The sequence below is a fragment of the Mobula birostris genome, chromosome 6 (assembly GCF_030028105.1).
Source record: "Mobula birostris isolate sMobBir1 chromosome 6, sMobBir1.hap1, whole genome shotgun sequence".
NCBI classification, from domain to species: Eukaryota; Metazoa; Chordata; class Chondrichthyes; order Myliobatiformes; family Myliobatidae; genus Mobula; species Mobula birostris.
In genome coordinates, this window is record NC_092375.1 from 46,937,461 (window position 1) to 46,959,048 (window position 21,588).

Consider the following 21,588-nt stretch of genomic DNA (forward strand, 5'->3'; position numbering starts at 1 on the left):
AGTTGCTCAAGCTGTGCCAGGTTAGTTGGAGAGCAGCAGTGAATGGCAATATTGAGGTCTTGCCAGAGTGACTGCATCACTCAAGGACATCAGTTTTCTTCATTTCAAGCCACTCCATGGTTGCTCTGGCAGTGTGTTTTGGATCATTGTCCTGCTGAAAGATGAATTTCCTCCTAAGTTTAAGCCTTCTGGCAGAGGCTAGCAGGTTTTCATCCAGGATCTATGTATTTAGCAACATTCATCTTCCCATTAACCGTGACCAGATTTCCAGTCCCTGTACACTGTACACTGGAATTTAGAAGGATAAGAGGGGATCTGATTGAAACATAGAAGATTATTAAGGGATTAGACATGCTAGAGGCAGGAAACATGTTCCCGATGTTGGGGGAGTCCAGAACCAGAGGCCACAGTTTAAGAATAAGGGATAGGCGATTTAGAATGGATTTGAGGGAAAACTTTTTCACCTAGAGAGTTATGGATCTGTGGAATGCTCTGCCTCAGAAGGCAGTGGAGGCCAATTCTCTGGATGTTTTTAAGAAAGAGTTTGATAGAGCTCTTAAAGATGGTGGAGTCGAGGGATATGGGGAGAAGGCAGGAACGGGGTACTAATTGTGGATGATCAGCCATGATCACAGTGAATGGCGGTGCTGGCTTGAAGGGCCAAATGGCCTACTCCTGCACCTGTTGTCTATTGTTGCTGAAAAGCATCCCCCTAGCATGATGCATCCTCCACTATACGTTACAGTAGGGATGGTGTTACCTGGCTGATGCTCAGTATTAGATTTGCACCACATGTACCACTTAGTGTTGAGACCAAAATGTTCCACTTCGGTCTCATCCAACCAAAAGACCTTCTTCCACATATTAATGGTATCTTCTGAGTGGTGCTTTGCGAGGTGTTTATGGGTAACGATATGCTTTTTTTTTTTAGCCAGGGCTGCTTTCGTTATGCTCTTCCATAAGTACCCTTTTTTGCGCAAGGCCTTAGAAAGCCTTTTCTGCAAGACATGACTTCCTACAAAGCGAAACCCAATATAATGAATGGCAGCCATGCTTCACTACCAGATGAACTCAGTGCCTTATATGCACGCTTTGAAAGGGAGAATACAACTACAGCTGTGAAGATCCCTGCTGCACCTGATGACCCTGTGACCTCTGTCTCAGAGGCTGATGTTAGACTGTCTTTAAAGAGAGTGAACCCTCACAAGGCAGAAGGTCCTGATGGAGTACCTGGTAAAGCTGTGAAAACTTGTGCCAACCAACTAGCAGGAGTATTCAGGGACATTTTCAACTTCTCACTACTATGGGCAAAAGTTCCCACTTACTTCAAAAAGGCAACAATTATACCAGTGCCAAAATGTGGGCTGCCTTAATGACTACTGCCCAGTAGTACTCACATCAACAGTGATGAAATGCTTTGAGAGGTTGGTCACAACAAGGCTGAACTCCTGCCTCAGCAAGGACCTGGATCCATTGCAATTTGCCTATCACCACAATCGGTCAACGGCAGACGCAATCTCAATGACTGTCCCCATGGTTTTAGACCATCTGGACAACACAAACACCTATGTCAGGATGCTGTTCATCGACTATAACTCATCATTTAATACCATCATTCCGACAATCCTGATTAAGAAGTTACAGAACCTGGGCCTCTGTACCTCCCTCTGCAATTAGATCCTAGACTTCCTAACTGGAAGACCACAGTCTGTGCAGATTGGTAGTAACATATCCTCCTCGCTGACAGTCAACACTGGCACACCTCAGGGATGTGTGCTTAGCCCACTGCTCTACTCTCTATATACACATGACTGTGTGGCTAGGCATAGCTCAAATACCATCTATAAATTTGCTGATGATACAAGCATCGCTGGTAGAATCTCAGGTGGTGACAAGAGGGCGTACAGCAGTGAGCTATGCCAACAAGTGGAAGGGTGCCACAGCAACAACCTGGCACTCAACGTCAGTAAGACGAAAGAGCTGATTGTTGACTTCAGGAAAGATAAGACGAAGGAACACATACCAATCCTTAGAGGGATCAGAAGTGGAGAGAGTGAGCAGCTTCAAGTTCCTAGGTGTCAGAATCCCTGAGGATCTAACCTGGTTCCAACGCATCAATGTAGTTATAAAGAAGGCAAGACAGCGGCTATACTTTATTAGGAGTTTTAAGAGATTTGGCATGTCAACAAATACACTCAAAAACTTCTATAGTTGTACCATGGAAAGCATTCTAACAGACTGCATCACCGTCTGGTATGGAGGGCATAGAACTGAAAGAAGCTGCAGAAGGTTGTAAATCTAGTCAGCACCATCTTGGGCACTAGCCTACAAAGTACCCAGGACATCTTTAGGGAGCAGTGTCTCAGAAAGGCAGCGTCCATTATTAAGGACCTCCAGCACCCAGAGCATGCCCTTTTCTCTGTTACCATCAGGTAAGAGGTACGGAAGCCTAAAGGCACACACATAGCAATTCAAGAACAGCTTCTTCCCCTCTGCCATCCGATTCCTAAATGGATATTGAAGCTTTGGACACTACCTCACTTTTTTTTAATATGCAGTATTTCTGTTTTTGCATGTTTTTAAAAAATCTATTCAATACACAATTGATTTACTTGTTTGTTTTTTTTATTTTATTTTTTTTCCTCTGCTAGGTTATGTATTGCATTGAACTGCTGCTGCTAAGTTAACGAATTATCACATGCCGGAGATAATAAACCTGATTCTGATTCTGAAATTGTGGACCATGACCTTCGTCTCCAGTTGCAGTCATTAACTTCTGCAGCTCACTTAGAGTGACTGTTGGCATCACGGTAGCCTCTCTTACAAGTGCCGTTCTTCTCTGGCGACTAAGTTTAGAGGGGTGGCCTGACCTGGACAGTGTGGTTGTGGTTTCATATTTTTTCCCCTTTCTAGCTCCAAAGTATGTTCAGTGCCTTTGAGATGGTCTTGTACCTTTCCCTAGATTTGTACTTCTTTGTTATTCCTTATATTCCTGACTTGTCTTGAATGACGTTTTGTCTTCATTTTGGTTTGTTCTGTTGAAAATCCACCATACTGTTGGACCTTACAGAGAGATGGGGTAGTTTTAGCAAATTGACAGATTTTTAGAAATTTTCTTTTGATTTGACTTGATGCAGAATGTTTTGTAGATTAGGTCAAAAATCCTACTTCAATATATATTTAAATATAGAAAATGAGAAACTAACATGAAAATAGTGTGGGGGCTGAGTACTTTTTCAAAGCACTGTACTTCTGCTACCATTTAAGAGTTGTCTATAGGTCTTCGAATGGAAAAGGAGTTCTTCAACCAAAACTGTTTGGGAGAATCACAGAAGTTTGACTACTTGAAGTTGTTTTTATACCATGAACTGTTTTTTAGGAATGCCATTAGGAATTGCTTAAAAATAATAAAGTTATGTTTAGTTGAAGAAAAGCTAGCTGAAAATTTAACAGCTTTTTCAAATGCAAAGAAGTAAAATATTTTTTAAAAAGAAAGCATTAGTTACTGACAGGAAATCTGAAATTAAACAGAAAACTGTTGGAAATACTCAGCAGGATCATTTTGTTTGAACTTTAACTCTGTTTCTTTTTCCATAGATGCTGCTAAACCTGTTGAGCGTTTCCAACATTTTCTGCTTATTTTGACTACGTAAAAAATTTTTGTTTCTTCTTATTGTATAAGTTGTTCAATATTCAGTTACGTAATTTGTGTAATTGTTAAAGCAACTGAAAGAGGAATGTCTACCTATTCCTAAAATTTGATTACTCTGTCATTGAAATAGCTGATACTTTTAGGCTGACTAGCATTTGAGGCCATAAGACATAGAAGCAGAATTGGCCCATTGGCCCATCAAGTCTGCTCTACCATTCCATCATGACAGATTTATTCTCTCTCTCAAACCCTATCTTGAGTCCTAAAAGTACCAAAAATTAATTGATTTTCCTTTCTGTAAAATATACATCAAATGTCATCATTCTCTGTTGGTGTTACAACACAAACAGTAAAATTAATAAGTAAAATATCATAGAAGCTGTGCTATCCAACTCATGCCAGATTTTAGAGGTGCTAGTTAATCAAGATTTACCCTGCCTTTCTGTCAATTTTGCCACTCCATTTATGATATCTCTCTGCCAACATGACCACTTCTTCCTCGGTGTTCCTCTGTTGATGCTCCTTCCAAAAAATGCTAGTGTACTAGATAACAGTGTTCACTGTGTGGCAAATACAAAACTGAAGAATAATTTTTCTTGTAAATGTTAGTTCTTAAAATAGTTTGAATATAAGAATATTGACTTGATCTGACAATTCATTTTATTAAAATGGTAGGAGTGATTCAGCTTCAACTTCTCGGGGAACTGGAATTCAAAGCAAACAAAGCAATCAGGAAGAATCTCAGCAAATACAAGCCCCTGAGGAGCATTCAGAAGAAATAATAGACACAAGTAAGCTTACAGATACTCTCTTTAGACTTTTGGAATTAATAAAGAGGAGGAAAATTACTTCTAAAAGAAGTCTTTATATATTAAGAAAATCCTTTTCCAATTCACTTCTTGGACAGATTAACTGGCGGGGGTCAAGAGTTGAGATATTTGGTCTCTGATTTGCTAATGCACTCACAATATTTATGTAGCTGATTCTGTTAGGGCCTGAGTTACTAGTGATTCTAGGATGTTGAGGGCAGTGGTAATGTGATTAATGTTATATGTTGGTATGTGTATCTGATTTATGTGGTATTTGTGAGCATAAATGATAATTGCCACATCTCAGGTTATATTCAATGCCGTTTTGAGCAGGCAAATGCAGTTCAGTACTGAACAGTTATCAGCAAACACTGCTATTTTTGGCTTTATGATGGAGTAAAATTCTTTGATGAAGTAGTTGAAGATGCTTGGATCCAGAATGTTACCTGCAGTGATGTCCTACAGCTGTGCTATTCAACCATTATTAACCTCAGCCATCTTCCTTTGTACAATAGAACATAGAACAATATAGCATAATAACAGGTCTTCATCCCATGATATCTGTGCCAACCATGTTATGTTTAATGTTTTGTGTTCTGGTCTAATATGTAAAAGACAGAGTTACAAATTATCTGCAGAGCTACTAGTTTCTGTTTTTGGGTGGTAGCCACTTATTAACTGGCAGAAGTTTCCTAGGCCCTTAAAGTGCAACTGAAGATTCTGTATAGAACTCTAGGGTTAGTTTATGTAACAAATTGACCTTCAGGATCTGCATTTGAACCCAGAGTGGATTTTAATCCATTACAGTATCTTCTTTTTTTTGCAGATGTTTCTGCACCTGAATCAGCTGAACAGTCAGGTAAAAGAATATGCAAAGTCAGGCACATGGAGGTTGATGAAGCCAATAAAAAAGGGAGCACAGCTAAAGAAACCAAAGCTAGAGTATTCGATTACATCCGCCAGACTGCACCAGCAAACTTCTATGAGAGAAGCCTACAGCAACAAGAAGTGTCTTGCCAAAGTACAGAAACTAATGACAGCTGCAATAGAATGACTGAATCCACACAGCAGTCAGAACCAACAAGGCTGAGTAATCAGGATGAGCCTACTCGGACATCTGCCAGTCGTGAAACTGATGACAGTGATGATGATCCTGTTTTAATTCCATCTTCCCGGTTTAGAGCAGGATCAGGACACAGGTAAGATGAGAGCTACTTGATTGTAAACTTAAGTGGAATTGTTTTATATTGTATATAAATTGGTAATTTTAATTCAAAACAAGATCTCATTCAAGAACAAACATGCAACATTTAAAATATTTACTTTCCAGGATTATGGTTCTAAGTTGTGGTTGAGCAAATCAGATTACCAGAACTGCAATTTTAGTGGCTTGCAAATTTTCTTTTCCAATTGCTTAACATTACACATCAGCATTCATGGTTTACAAAAAGATTGATCCAATTTGAATTTATTTTATGGTTCATACATGGTCTTGGAAATAGCTCTAAAGCCTATGTTGTGCAATGCACTGCACAAGCCCTTAGTAAATAGATTAAGAATCGATGTACTTTTTAAAACTTGAATATACCTAAACTTAAAAAGACTATTTCTATTCCAGCTCAAATCTAGATCATTTTGAAAGATTGCTTAATATTATTTTGCTTCTTGTCATTATTAATGTCATATAATCAAACCTGTTACGATTATGGTTACTTTTAATAGAGTACCATTATGAAATCTTGCATCACCATCACTTTAAAAAAAAATGAAGAGAGCAGGCAATTGGGAATGATATAATTTGACATTGCAATGCCATGAGTCCCAAGACCAATCCAGTTAGTAGCATTGCTAACCTCTGAGGGAGATGAAACCTGTAGCCACTTTAAGAAAAACGATGACTAATTGTTCAAAACTGCATATGATAATGAAAGGACAATGGAGCGAGGAGATGCAGAGAAGAAAGGAGAAATAAAATTGTTTACCAGTTCAATTCTTTCGGTTTACATAATAGCGAGGGGAGATGCAAGAGTAAGGTTGCGTGGAGATGTATTTAGTTTCAGCTTCACAATCCTAATCAATGATGTTCACTCCCTTCCACTATATTTATTATTGCTCTCATCTCCTGATTAGGGTAGAGCACAATCAAAAGCACTTGCCAGAATGGGTTAAAAATGTTACAGAAGGAAAAATACTAAACCTGGGGAAGTTCAGCTTATCAATGGATTAATCCTGTCCATTAAAAGTGAATATCTGTTGCGTGATTTCAGCCAATTCCCCGAGTGGAACTATTTCCCACTGTGGAATTTTAAAACCCTGAAGGTCAAGTATAGAGTAAACTATTCAACCGTGGAACAATTCCACTATTTAATTAGAATGTGAGTGATCTACAGATATATGAACTCCATTTGTCTGCCAAGATTCTGCGTACATTCATGTGTTTACCCAATTATAATCTATCAATCTCAAATTAGAAATGTAAACATCTTTTGAAGGGATATGGTTCAAAATTTTCCAATTCTCTTTCCTCTGACATGACCTCTCAACAGATAGCTTCAAGGGTCCTTTTATTCTAGTCTTCCCCATTCTGCTGTTCTACTTCCGGAGTATATCAGGTCATTAAAATTTCATAGTTACAAACAAACCTCAATTTAGATTCTTTATTCTGATTAAACTTCAAAGGTACTACAATGTAGCTTTTGACAATTGTTTATTTTACTGCGATGTAGTGCTCCGAACCAGTTGCAGTATTCCAGATAAGATCTAACTGGAGGTCTTTCCAACTATCGCATTAATTCCATAACTTTTGTATTTTGAGCTCTTGAGACAAAGATTAACATTCCTTTTATGTTTCTCTTTTAGTTTTTGAATAGTCCAGTAGTATTTAATGATTTGGTGACATGTCCCCCTAAGTTTCTCTGCTTATCTGAACGATAGAAACAGGAGAAAGAGGAACCCATATGGTTGCTTGAATCTGCTTAGTTCTGGATTCTCCCACAAAGAGAATCATTATCTCAGCATCTACCTGTCAAGCCTTCTATGGATTTAATGTTTCATAAGATTACCAAATTCGTAACTCCAGTTTGCATCCAACTTGCACAATCGTTCTTCTTCATGCACTCATTTATTGAAGAAATCAAATTTGTGAACTTTCTCGGAATTTCATCAGTGCAAAGTACTCCAGTTGTGGCCTCGCAAGTTCCCTGTTTGGTTGTAGCAAGATTTCCTTATGCTTTATCAATCCTCCTTGGAGTAAAAACACATTCTGTTTTCCTTCCTAATTTCTTGTTGCTTCTGCATGTTGACATTCTGTGTTACATTTGCGAAGATATCTAGACCCTTCTAAGGTAACATTGTACAGTTTCTCTCCATTTAAACATCATTTTTACAGGTTATACATATTAGCCAAATTGTCTACTCCTCCAAGATTACTTTCTCAAATATTGTTGTATCATCAGCATACATGCCTACAAAAGTTTGGCTCCCTCATCTATGTCATTAATTTGGAGCAATATTGACTGGGACTCCATTTATGGCAGAGGTTTAGAATTTGTTACCTACATCTAAAAGGGTTTCTTGTCACAGTATATAGCTAATCCAGGCTAGATATTCTATTATGCACTGAACCAGCCTAGGTGATTGGAGTTTCAGTGGGAGAACATTTTGGAAACAGTCAAGTTTTCAGACAGTTAAGGAGAAAGGTAAGATTAGAACTCGGGAAAATGCTAAACTGGATAAAGGATAATTACAGCAGTATTAGAAAGAAACTGCAGTGAGTACATTGGCAGGACCCTGAGGAATCTTGATGGGAGGAGGGATCTTGCGGCGCAAGCCAATAGCTCCCTGAAAGTGACAAAACAGATAGGTCATTACTTTCATCAATTAGAATGTTGAATATAAGAGGTGGGAAATCATGTAGCAGCTATATAAAACTTTGGTTAAGCCACATTTAGAGTTTTGTGTACAGTTATAATTGCTGCATTAGGAAGCATGTGGAGGAGAGGATACAAAGGAGATTTACCGGGATATATAAAGAATATCAGCTATAAAGAGTGGCTAGACAAATTTAAATTGTTTTCTCTGGAGTGTCAAATGTGTGGGGCAACCTGACAAAAGTATATAAAGTTATAAGGGGCATAAATAGAGAAGATAATCAGAAGCCTTTCCAAAGGACAGAAACGTTAAATGTTAGAGGACATAGCTGTAAGGTGAGAAGGGGAAAGTTTAATGGAGATACAGAGGATTCCAGTTAATTGGGACACAACAGGACCAGTACATTTTGGCACAATTAAGTAGCTACCCCAATTAGATAAAGTTTCATGGAATTAGTTAAAAGGATATAAAAATGACATTATAGTTTAACTGAGTAACAAATTATGCATTTAAATGAAATACAGAAAAGATTGGAACACTATCAATGATATAACAGTATTATAAAACTGTTTTAGTTCCTGATTGTTATTAACAGAGGAATTCATCATGTACCTATATGCTGCTTTCTTCTATTAATTGACTGTAAATGGACAAAGTCAGCGTAGCTATCTAGTGTAGATAATCAACTGCCTTCATACAATGCCATCAAAAATCGTATCCTCCAAATTTTCATTTTCATTGTAACATTCAAGATGTTTGTCGATGCCTTCAAATTCTTCATAGTTCCTAATTTGTTTTAGAAGTGAAATCTTTTTATTTTCTCTCCAGACCATTTCTGGCACCTCCAGCCTGAATACTTGAAACTGCAGTGAGCAAAACTGTTTTGAATTTTCTTACTACTTATAAGAACATAACATATGAAACAAGAGCAGGAGTCGGCCATCTGGCCTGTTGAGCCTGCTCCGCCATTCAATAAGATCATGGCTGATCTGGCCATGGACTCATCTCCACCTACCTGCCTTTTCCCCATAACCCTTATTTCCTCTACTAAGCAAGAATCTATCCAACCTTGTCTTAAATATATTTACTGAGGTAGCCTCCACTGCTTCATTGGGCAGAGGATTACACAGGTTCACCACCCTCTGGGAAAAGCAGTTCCTCCTCATCTCCATCCTAAATCTACTCCCCCAAGTCTTGAGGCTATGTCCCCTTGTTCTAGTCTCACCTATCATTGGAAGCAACCTTCATGCCTCTATCTTATCTATCCCTTTCATAATTTTGTATGTTTCTATGAGATCTCCTCTCATTCTTCTGAATTCCAGCGAGTACAGTCCCAGGCGATATAATCTCTCCTCAGTCTAACCCCCTCATCTCTGGAATCAACCTGGTACCTTATTTCTTGCCAACCAATGGTGGGAAAATCACTTCTTTTTGAACACAGGCACATGCAACTGATGCTATTTAAAAACTGTTCTAAGCACAGTTTTGATTCTTAATGGCCACATAAGTGCATGCAACTGACATCAGTTAGGCACTGTGCTGCTGAATTGGGACAGAAGACTGTTGCTGAACTGTCCCAAATAAACAAAGGGAATCCTGGCTATTTTCTCAATTAGTTTTTGTTCTTTAGGAGTTGTCCCAAATAAGTGCCTGCCCTGATAAACTGATGACCCAACTAACCAGAATCCACTGTATATGATACAAGCTTTTCTTTTGCATGGAGAGTGGTAGGTCCCTGTAGCACGCTTCCAGGGGAGTTGGTGGAATCAGATACAATATCAACACTTAAGAGGCATTTATTCAGGAATGTGAACAGGCAGGGAATGGAGAAATATAGAACATTTATTGGCAGTTGTGCACCGGGGTCAACACTTCAACAGGCTGAAGGGCATGTTCCTATATTGTATTGTTCTGTATAAATAATGCAGATATCTGTGGCATTCACTACTTGTAGCTTGTAATCTGACTTCTGGCTTGTTTTTCTGTTAGTTGGCTAATTCTTTATCCATGCTAATATTTTGCTTCCAAATCTAGGAGCTTTTATCTTGTATAGTAATTTTAAGACACCTGACACAATTCCTTTGGCTATCCAAACATACTATACCTATTGGTTCCCTTTTATCCACATCCTCAATACCTTCTGAAACAAGTCTAATAAATTTATCAAGTACTATTTCCATTTCCGAAAAGCATGTTGATCCTTCTAAATTGTATAGCGAGCTTCTAAATGTCATGTTACCTCCTCTTATTTACCCCTCGATCGTGACCCCACTAAGGAGCACCAGGCCATTATCTCCCACACCATCACCGACTTTATCTGCTCAGGGGATCTCCCATCCACTGCTACCAACCTTATAGTTCCCACACCCCGCACTTCCCGTTTCTACCTCCTACCCAAGGTCCACAAACCTGCCTGTCCTGGCCGACCTATTGTCTCAGCTTGCTCCTGCCCCACTGACCTCGTTTCTGCATACCTCGACACGGTTTTATCCCCCCTTGTTCAACCCTTCCGACCTATGTTTGTGACACTTCTCACGCTCTTAAACTTTTCGATGATTTTAAATTCCCTGGCCCCCACCGCTTTATTTTCACCATGGATGTCCAGTCCCTATATACTTCCATCCCCCATCAGGAAGGTCTCAAAGCTCTACGCTTCTTTTTGGATTCCAGACCTAATCAGTTCCCCTCTACCACCACTCTGCTCCGTCTAGCGGAATTAGTCACTCTTAATAATTTCTCCTTTGGCTCCTCCCACTTCCTCCAAACTAAAGGTGTAGCTATGGGCACCCATATGGGTCCTAGCTATGCCTGCCTTTTTGTTGGGTTTGTGGAACAATCTATGTTCCGTGCCTATTCTGGTATCTGTCCCCCACTTTTCCTTCGCTATATCGATGACTGCATCGGCGCTGCTTCCTGCACGCATGCAGAACTCGTTGACTTTATTAACTTTGCCTCCAACTTTCACCCTGCCCTCAAGTTTACCTGGTCCATTTCCGACACCTCCCTCCCCTTTCTAGATCTTTCTGTCTCTGGAGACAGCTTATCCACTGATGTCTACTATAAGCCTACTGACTCTCACAGCTATCTGAACTATTCCTCTTCTCACCCTGTCTCTTGCAAAAACACCATCCCCTTCTCACAATTCCTCCGTCTCCGCCGCATCTGCTCTCAGGATGAGGCTTTTCATTCTAGGACGAGGGAGGTGTCTTCCTTTTTTTAAAGAAAGGGGCTTCCCTTCCTCCACTATCAACTCTGCTCTTAAACGCATCTCCCCCATTTCACGTACTTCTGCTCTCACTCCATCCTCCCGCCACCCCACTAGGAATAGGGTTCCCTTGGTCCTCACCTACCACCCCACCAGCCCCTGGGTCCAACATATTATTCTCCGTAACTTCCGCCACCTCCAACGGGATCCCATCACTAAGCACATATTTCCCTCCCCGCCTCTCTCTGCATTCCGCAAGGATCGCTCCCTACGCAACTCCCTTGTCCATTTGTCCCCCCCATCCCTCCCCACTGATCTCCCTCCTGGCACTTATCCGTGTAAGTGGAACAAGTGCTACACATGCCCTTACACTTCCTCCCTTACCACCACTCAGGGCCCCAAACAGTCCTTCCAGGTGAGGCAACACTTCACCTGTGAGTCGGCTGGGGTGATATACTGCGTCCGGTGCTCCCGATGTGGCCTTTTATATATTGGCGAGACCCGACGCAGACTGGGAGACCGCTTTGCTGAACATCTACGCTCTGTCCGCCAGAGAAAGCAGGATCTCCCAGTGGCCACACATTTTAATTCCACATCCCATTCCCATTCTGACATGTCTATCCACGGCCTCCTCTATTGTAAAGATGAAGCCACACTCAGGTTGGAGGAACAACACCTTATATTCCGTCTGGGTAGCCTCCAACCTGATGGCATGAATATCAACTTCTCTAACTTCCGCTAGGCCCCACCTCCCCCTCGTACCCCATCTGTTACTTATTTTTATGCACACATTCTTTCTCTCACTCTCCTTTTTCTCCCTCTGTCCCTCTGAATATACCCCTTGCCCATCCTCTGGGTCCCCCCCTGCCTTGTCTTTCTTCCCGGGCCTCCTGTCCCATGATCCTCTCGTATCCCTTTTGCCTATCACCTGTCCAGCTCTTGGCTCCATCCCTCCCCCTCCTGTCTTCTCCTATCATTTTGGATCTCCCCCCCCCCCCCCCACTCCAACTTTCAAATCCCTTACTCACTCTTCCTTCAGTTAGTCCTGACGAAGGGTCTCGGCCTGAAACGTCGACTGCACCTCTTCCTAGAGATGCTGCCTGGCCTGTTGCGTTTACCAGCAACTTTTATGTGTGTTGCTTGAATTTCCAGCATCTGCAGAATTCCTGTTGTTTACTGTTCCTTTAATGGATTCCAGCATTTTCCTGATGGCAAGTGTTAGGTTCATTAGTCTAAAGTTTCCAGCTATTTATTTCCTTCCTTTCTTCAAAATAAGTGTCAGATTTGCACTTTTCAAATTTACTGGGGCCTTTGAAGAATTTAATGAATCATGTAAGTTCACAAACAACAGCCATTACTTTTGTAAAACTAGAATAGATGTAGTAGCATAATTGGGCTATTCAGCCCATAGAATTTTTGCTACTACTGGCTGATTTCATACCCATTTTCCTACCTTCTCCCCAGAAATTCTTACCAATCAAGGACCTAAATACACCAATGACTTTGCTTCCTCAGCATTTTGTGGCAATAAATTCCACAGCTTCGCCAAAGTCTGGCTATAGAAATTCCTATTCATAAGTTTTAAAGGGATGTCCCTTTATTTTGAGGTCGTATGTCTGATCCTAGACAGTTCTGCTAATGAAAATATCTTCCCCTCATCCTCTCTATCTAGGCCGTTCGGTGTCAGGTTACTCTCAGAGAGATACCCCACCCCCACCCAATCCTTTGATCTCTATTGAGTACAGGCCCAGAGACAGCAAATGATCCTCATATGCTAAGCGTTTCATTCCTGTGATTATTTTTGTGAACCACCTCTGGACCTTCTCTAGGACCAGCACACCCTTTCTTAGGTACAGGATTCATCTAGAAATGAATGCTAATGTTGCATTCGGCTTCTTTACTACCGCAACCTTCAAGATAACCTTGAACTAGGACTCCTAAGTCCCCTTGCATCTCTGATTTTTGAATTTTCTCCTCGTTTAGAAAACAGTCTGCAACCTTTATTGTTTCAACCAAAGTGCGTAATCCGATACTTATCTATAATGAATTCCATCACTCTCCAAACCCGTGTAAGTCCTTCTGCAGACTCCCTGCCTCTGTGACCCTACCTTTTCCTCAACCTACCTTAGTATTGACTGCAATTTTGGCCACAAGCCTATCAACTCCTTCATCCAGATCATTACTGTATACAGTGAAAGGTTGCAGTCCCAACACTAATCCCTGCAAAACTCCCCTAGTCACTGACAACCATCCTGAAAAAGTTGTCTTTATCACCACTCTTTGACATCTGTAGATCAGCCAGTCTTCTATCCATGCTAGTACCTTGCCTCTAAAACTCTGGACTCTTGTTTAGAAGCTCCATATGGGCACATTGTCAAAAGCCTTCTAAAAATCTAAGTAATTAACATCCACCAATTTTCATTTGTCTAATTTGCTTGTTTGCCAGCTCAAAGAATTCCAACATATTTGTCAATATATCTCCCCTTAACAATAACATGTTGACTTTGTCCTATTTTATCATACACATCTAAGTACTCCGAAATTTCATCTTTTTACCAGTTAATCTATTTTCCAGTCCACTTTAATCAACTCTGTCTTTGTGCCATGGAAACTGCTTTTAAGTAGCAGGTACTGATTTCAGGTGTTTTTTTCATTCTCAAACTGGGTATGTTATTCTACCATGTCACAATCATTTTAACCCAAAGGATTCCTTATTATGTCATCATCTATTAATCTCATCTGGTCCTACCTGACCAGTAGTAAAATAATATGTGTCACAACACATCATTAAGAAACTTTATGTAATACACTCCATGAACTCCTTGATAAGGCCTTTGGCAATTTAGGTTGCCCAAACTATATGATTGAAATAGTATATTTCTTACAAGTTTCCATTGTTTCATGATTTATCCTCTATCCTACATGATGACTTTTAGGAAGAGCGATAAACTACCAATAGTAATTTTTCATTCTTTTTTTTTATCTCTTGCTAAAGTGATGCTCCATATTTCTTTCAGCTATCAGCTTAAGTTTTTTTTTATCTCATTTTCTTTTTAGTATTTTTCTCTTCTCTGGCCCTTTTTCCATTGTGTTTTACTTTTGCGCACAAGTCCTGTATCATTCTAGTTATCACTATTCATTTGCTACCCTACACTATTGATGCATATAATTTCTTTAATCTTCAGTATGCTAAAGTGCATGTGGCTAAGGCTGTAATCCAGAGATTTTAGTCTTTGTTCATGCTATCTATTTGCTCTCATTTAACAAATTCACTCATGTCTTTTGAATGCAAAGCGAAAGGCTCCAACTTTCCTGCATTGAAATCTGTCTGTGACAATTTTGCACACCTGCTTAATCAGTTTTTAGGGAATGAGGTTCCTTTGTGTATTTTGCTTTTTGTACCTTCAGAGAAAAAGAAAATGTATCAAGTAAGCAGACAGCTCAGTCCTCTACAATAAACTGGGATCATGACAATAATTGGTTTTGAAAGAGGAGAGTCAAACTAGCTTTCTGCATCTGTTTTATATACAATGAATTCTCAGCGCATCGCCAAAGATTAAATGAGACTCCTAAAATTCACATAGATTACACAACAGAACAGCTTTATAAAATGTATAAAAGTTAGCAATGCATATTTGATTATCTAATAGGCTACAATTTAAAATATTTTCTGAGGATAGCCAGCAACAGTAATATGAAAGATAGTTGTGTGCTGCAGAACCTGTTGCAAATAATCCACTCCAGTAGGCAAAATAGAATTACTTCTATAATCTGAGAAAACCATAGCTTTACATCAACACCCTTGTATATTTGTTTATACATTCTAACAATACTATGCATTGTGGTGAAAACCATTAAGAGTTAAGCTACCAAGAACAAGGATAGAAACCATTTCTACATATCTTTCATATGTGGATTCAAAGTCTATTATAACATTATAATTTAACAGTACTAATATTTTAGCTAAGTATGTTAACTTGTTCATTTGAAGTATTATCATCAATCCTAAATGAAGTATTCTTCATCCTATAATTGAGCTTAGTTTTAAGCTCCTTGAATTAAGTTATGTATAAATTAATCTCATGAATAGGAGTAAACATCTAGTTATAGTTTATCTTAATTTGAGCAGACTGATTAAGCAAGAAGAGTATTTGTGTATACCTGTAATCATTCTTGCTTTGAGTGGCTTAGTATCCTGCACTTTGACTTCTTTGAAAGTAAGTTCACATTTGTATCTAATTGAGCTAGGATAATAGTCAGCTCTGCAGGCAATAGGTTCTATGGAAAATGAGTTTCAGTGCTTGGGAGAATCAGGAATATTGCTAGTGGAGTTGGAGTCATGGTGGTAGATTGCAGTTATGCTTAATTTGTAAAGATGATGGATATGGAAAGGGAGAAACATGTTTCTATTTACTAAGGTTATGCATTTCTGAGAGAACCTGATGTTATTTCAGGAGCTGTTTCACCTCTTTAATAATTGAATGCAGAATTATGATTCATAGGAATATGTTGTTTTGATCTCCACCACCACCCATAGCATTCAGGAACATCCTAATCAGCCCCTGTGAGAAATGAGGGAATTGTCCCCTGAGGAAACTTTGTGTATATTTCAAGGTAATTTGCATGATCCTTCCATCACCATGCCTGATATGTATTCTTTTCATTGCATAATCTTTTTTGACGACGTAAACCAATTTTTTTTCATCAGGTAGATAACTAGCAAGTTCAGAATGGTGGTGTATTTAGTATATTTCTTTCCAGCTGTAATGGTTGTCCGTGCCACTGGATCAAGGTCTTTTCTGCTGAGAGAGTGGGATTGCCCCTGTGCAACGGCTGTTCCACTTAAAACTCCATCACGCACAGGTTTCTGTTGTGCGATTCATCTCAGTCCAAACTCCACAGATGAACTGCATAACAGCGTGTCTTCTTCGAATCCGAAGGACTATTACCAATATTTCTTTCCCTCAGGGCTTGTTCACTTATTATGTTGGAAAAAGAATTTTATATTTAGAAACATAGAAAACCTGCAGCACAAAACAGACCATTCAGCTCACAAAGCTGTGCCAAACATGTCCGAACTACTTAGTTTTTCTAAGCTCCATGTATCCATCCAGGAGTTTCTTAAAAGACCTTATCGTTTCCACTTCCACCACTGCCACCGGCGGCCTATTCCACGCACTCACCACTCTCTGTGTAAAAAAAACTTACCCCTGACATCCCCTCTGTACCTACTTCCAAGCGCCTTAAAACTATGCCCTCTTGTGCTAGCCATTTTAGCCCTGGGGAAAAAGCCTGTGACTATCCACACTATCAATGCCTCTCATTATCCTGTATACCTCTATCAGGTCACCTTTCATCCTCCATCGCTCCAAGGAGAAAAGGCCGAGTTCACTCGACCTATTCTCATAAGGCATGCACCCCAATCCAGGCAACATCCTTGTCAATCTCCTCTGCACCCTTTCTATGGTTTCCATGCCCTTCCTGTAGTGAGGCAACCAGAATTGAGCACAGTACTTCAAGTAGAATCTGACCAGGGTTCTATAAAGCTGCAACATTACCTCTTAGCTCTTAAACTCAATCCTATAATTGATGAAGGCCAGAGCACCCTATGCTGCCTTAACCACAGAGTCAACCTGTGTAGCAGCTTTGAGTGTCCTATGTACTCGGACCCCAAGATCCCTCTGATCCTCCGCACTGCCAAGAGTCTTGTCATTAATGCTATATTCTGTGATCATATTTGACCTACCAAAATGAACCACCTCTCTGGGTTGAACTCCATCTGCTACTTCTCAGCCCAGTTTTGCATCCTATTAATGTCTCGCTGTAACACAGCCCTCCAAACTATCCACAATGCCTCCAACCTTTATGTCATCGGCAAATTTACTAACCCATCCCTCCACTTCCTCATCCAGGTCATTTATAAAAATCACAAAGAGTAGGAGTCCCAGAATAGATCTCTGAGGCACACCACTGGTCACCGACCTCCATGCAGAATATGACCTGTCTACAACCACTCTTTGCCTTCTGTGGGCAAGCCAGTTCTGGATCCACAAAGCAATGTCCCCTTGGATCCCATGCCAACTTACTTTCTCAGTAAGCCTTGCACGGGGTACCTTGTCAAATGCCTTGCTGAAATCTATATATACTTCATCTACGGCTCTACCTTCATCGATGTGTTCAGTCACATTCTCAAGGTATTCGATCAGTCTCGTAAGGCACGACCTGCCTTTGACAAAGCCATGCTGACTATCCCTAATCATATTATGCCTCTCCAAGTGCTCATAAATCCTGCCTCTCAGGATCTTCTCCATCAACTTACCAACCACTGAAGTAAGACTCACTGGTCTATAATTTCCTGAGCTATCCCTACTCCCTTTCTTGAATAAGGGAACAACATCCGCAACCCTCCAATCCTCCGGAACCTCACCCGTCCTCATTGATGATGCAAAGATCATCGCCAGAGGCTCAACAATCTCCCCCCTTGCTTCCCACAGTAGCCTGGGATACATCCCGTCCGGTCCCGGGGATTTTTCCAATTTGATGCTTTCCAAAAGCTCCAGCACATTTAGCATTTGGCCACTCGTTTTATTGAATCAGATTTTAAAGGCATGATGGTTGTATCACTTCCCTTCACTACAATCTGATCTTCACAACATTGTATTCAGCTTCTACAAAGAAGGTTCTATGTTTAAAGTATTCTTCAAGAAAGCAAATGGCTTAAATCTCTTAAATTATTCCACCATGTTTATAACATCCTATTCTAACTATGACAAGTTAATGAACAGCTTTAGGACTGGAGCACTTGTCCGATGTAATCTTCTTAACAAATTCTTCCTCCATTTTCAAAGTACAAGGAGATTTTGCACTAGCTGATGGTTATTCACAAACTATTAATGTTAATAATGATACCCTCCTATTAGAATCATAGAACACCACAGCACAGATACAGGCCCTTTGGCCCATCTAGTCCATGTCAAACCACTAATCTGGCTTCTCCCATCAACCTGTACCCACACCATAGCACCCCATAATCCTTCCATCCATATACCTATCCAAAATTCTCTTAAATGTTGAAATTGATCCTTCACCCACCACTATCACTACCTTCTGAATGAAGAAGATCTCCTGATGTTCCCCTTAACAGTTCACCTTTCACCTTTAAGTCCTGACCTCTAGTTGTAATCTTACCCAACCTCAGTGGAAAAAGCCTGCTTGCATTACCCAGTCTATACCCCTCATAATGTTGTATACCTCTGTCAATTCACCCATCAAGCTCCTACATCCTAGGGAATAAAGTCCTAACCTCTTCCACCTTCCCTATAACTCGGGTCTCAAGTCCCAGAAACATTCTTGTATATTTTCTCTGCACTCTTATCAATTTTATTTACAACTTTCGCATAGTAGGTAACCAAACCTGGACACAATACTCCAAAAACACCTTATACAATTTCAAGATACCATCCCACTTCTTGTACTTATTAATTTATGAAGGCCAATGTGGCAAAGAGCTTTCTTTATGACCCAATCTATCTGTGATGAGACTTTCAAGAAATTATGGATCTGTATTTCCAAATTTCTCTGTACTTTGCAGTCCTCAGTGCCCTAACTCTCACCGTGTAAGACCTAGCCAGGTTGGTCCTCCTAAATTACAACACCTCACACTTATCTGCACTAAATTCCATGTGCCATTCTTCAGACAGTTTTCCTGCTGGTCCAGATCCTGCTGCAAGCTTTGATAGTCTTCCTCACTGTCCACTACACTTCCAATTTTGGTGATCCAATTTACCACATTATCATCCAGATCATTGATAGAGATGACAAACAACAACGGACACAGTGCCAGTCCCTGCTGCACACCACTAGTCACAGGCCTCCAGTCAAAGAGGCAACCATCTACTACCATTCTCTGGCCTCTCTTGTGAAGTCAATGTCTAATCCAGTTTACTACCTCACCTTGAATGCCAAGCAACTAAACCTTCTTGACCAACCTCCCATGCGGGACTTTAACAAAGGCTTTGCTGAAGTCCATATAGACAACATCCACTGCCTTGCCTTCATCAATTTTCTAAGTAACTTCCTCATAAAGCTGTATGAGATTGGTTAGACATGACCTACCACACACAAAGCCATGTTGACTATCCCTAATTAGTCCTTGTCTATCTGAATACTTACATATCTGGTCCCTTCCAAAAACTTTCCCACTATTGATGTCAGGCTCACTGACCTATAATTACCTGGTTTATTCTTAGAGCTTTTCTTAAACAACAGAACTTTAGCAATCCTCCAGTCCTCCTGCACCTCACCCGTGGATAAGGATGTTTTAAATGCCTCTGCTAGGGCCCCTGCAATTTCTGCACTAACCTCCCACAGGGACCAAGGGAACACATTATCAGGTCCTGGAGATTTATCCACCCTAATTTGCCTCAAAGCAGCAAACACCTCCTCCTCCTCTGTAATCTGCATAGGTTCCATGACCTTGCTGCTGCATTGCCTCATATTTATGGACTTTGTGTCCATCTCCTGAGTAAATACAGATGCAAAATATCTATGTAAGACCATAAGACATAGGAGCAGAATTAGGCCACTTGGCCCATTCAGTCTGGTCCACCATTCAATTATGGCTGATCCTGTTTTTCTCCTTTAGAACCCTAGTTCCCGGCCTTCTCCCCGTAACCTTTGATACCATGACCAATCAAGAACCTATCAATCTCTGCCTTAAATACACCCAATGACCTGGCCTCCAAAGCTGCATGTGGCAATAAATTCCATAAATTCGCCGCCCTTTGGCTAAAGAAATTTCTCCACATTTCTGTTTTGAAAGGGTGCCCCTCTATCCTGAGGCTGTGCCCTCTTGTCCTAGACTCTCCCACCATGGAAAACATCCTTTCCACACCCACTCTGTCTAGGGCTTTCAACTTTCAAAAGGTTTCAATGAGATCTTCCCCTCATCTTTCTGAATTCCAGCGAATACAGACCCAGAGCCATCAGATGTTCGTCATATGATAACGCTTTCGTTCTTGGAATCATCCTTGCGAGCTTCCTCTGGACCCTCTCCAATGCCAGTACATCTTTTCTAAGATGAGTGACCCAAAACTGTTCATCATACTCAGCATCACATCCTTGCTCTTGTATTCTAGACTTCTTGAAATGAATGCTGACGTGGCATTTGCCTTCCTCACCACCAACTCAACCTGTAATTTAACCTTTAGGGTGTTCCGCACAAAGACTCCCAAGCCCCTTTGCATTTCAGATTTTTGGACTTTCTTCCCATTAAGAAAATAGTCTGCACTTTTATTTCTACTACCAAAATGTATGACAATGCATTTTCCAACATTCTATTTCATTTACCCTTTTCTTGTCCATTCTCTAAGTGCTTCTGCATCCTACCTGTTTCCTCAACACTACCTACCCCTCCACCAATCATTGTATCATCTGAAAACTTGGCAACAAAGCCATCTATTCCATCATCTAAATCATTTATCTACAGCATAAAAAGTAGTGGTCCCAACTTCGACCCCTGCGGAACACCACTAGTCACTGACAGCCAATCAGAAAAGGATCCTTTTATTCCCACTTGCTGCCTCCTATCAATCAGCCAATGCTCTAACTATGTTAGTAACTTTCCTGTAATATCATGGACACGTAACTTGGTAAGCAGCCTCGTGTGGCACCTTGTCAAAGGCCTTCTGAAAGTCCAAATATACAACATCCACTTCATTCCCTTTATCTATCCTACTTGTAATCCCCTTAAAGCATTCCAACAGGTTTGTCAAGCAGGATTTTCCCTGAAGGAAACCATGCTGACTTTGTACTATCTTGTCCTTTGTCACCAAGTACTCCATCACCTCATCCTTAACAATTGATTCTAACATCTTCCCAACCACTGAGGTTAGGCTAACTGGTCTATAATTTCCTTTCTGCTGCCTTCCTCCTTTCTTAAAGAATGGAGTGACATTTCCACTGTTGGGAGGCCTGTATGTAACTGCCGTCAATGTGTTTTTACCCTTGCAGTTTCTTAACTCAACTCACAAGGATTCAACATCTTCGGATCA

General features: G+C 40.4%; 1 protein-coding gene across 7 annotated transcripts in view; it reads left to right on the forward strand.

Annotated features, from left to right (window-relative positions):
• Positions 1-21,588, forward strand: part of dcaf6 (ddb1 and cul4 associated factor 6) — a 175,882-nt gene that overhangs the window by 92,045 nt on the left and 62,249 nt on the right. For all 7 annotated transcript variants that reach the window (XM_072260404.1, XM_072260406.1, XM_072260408.1 and 4 more), the window contains 2 exons: positions 4,328-4,443; positions 5,288-5,660. In XM_072260404.1, coding sequence (XP_072116505.1) covers positions 4,328-4,443; positions 5,288-5,660 — 489 coding nt within the window. The remainder of the gene's footprint in view (positions 1-4,327; positions 4,444-5,287; positions 5,661-21,588) is intronic.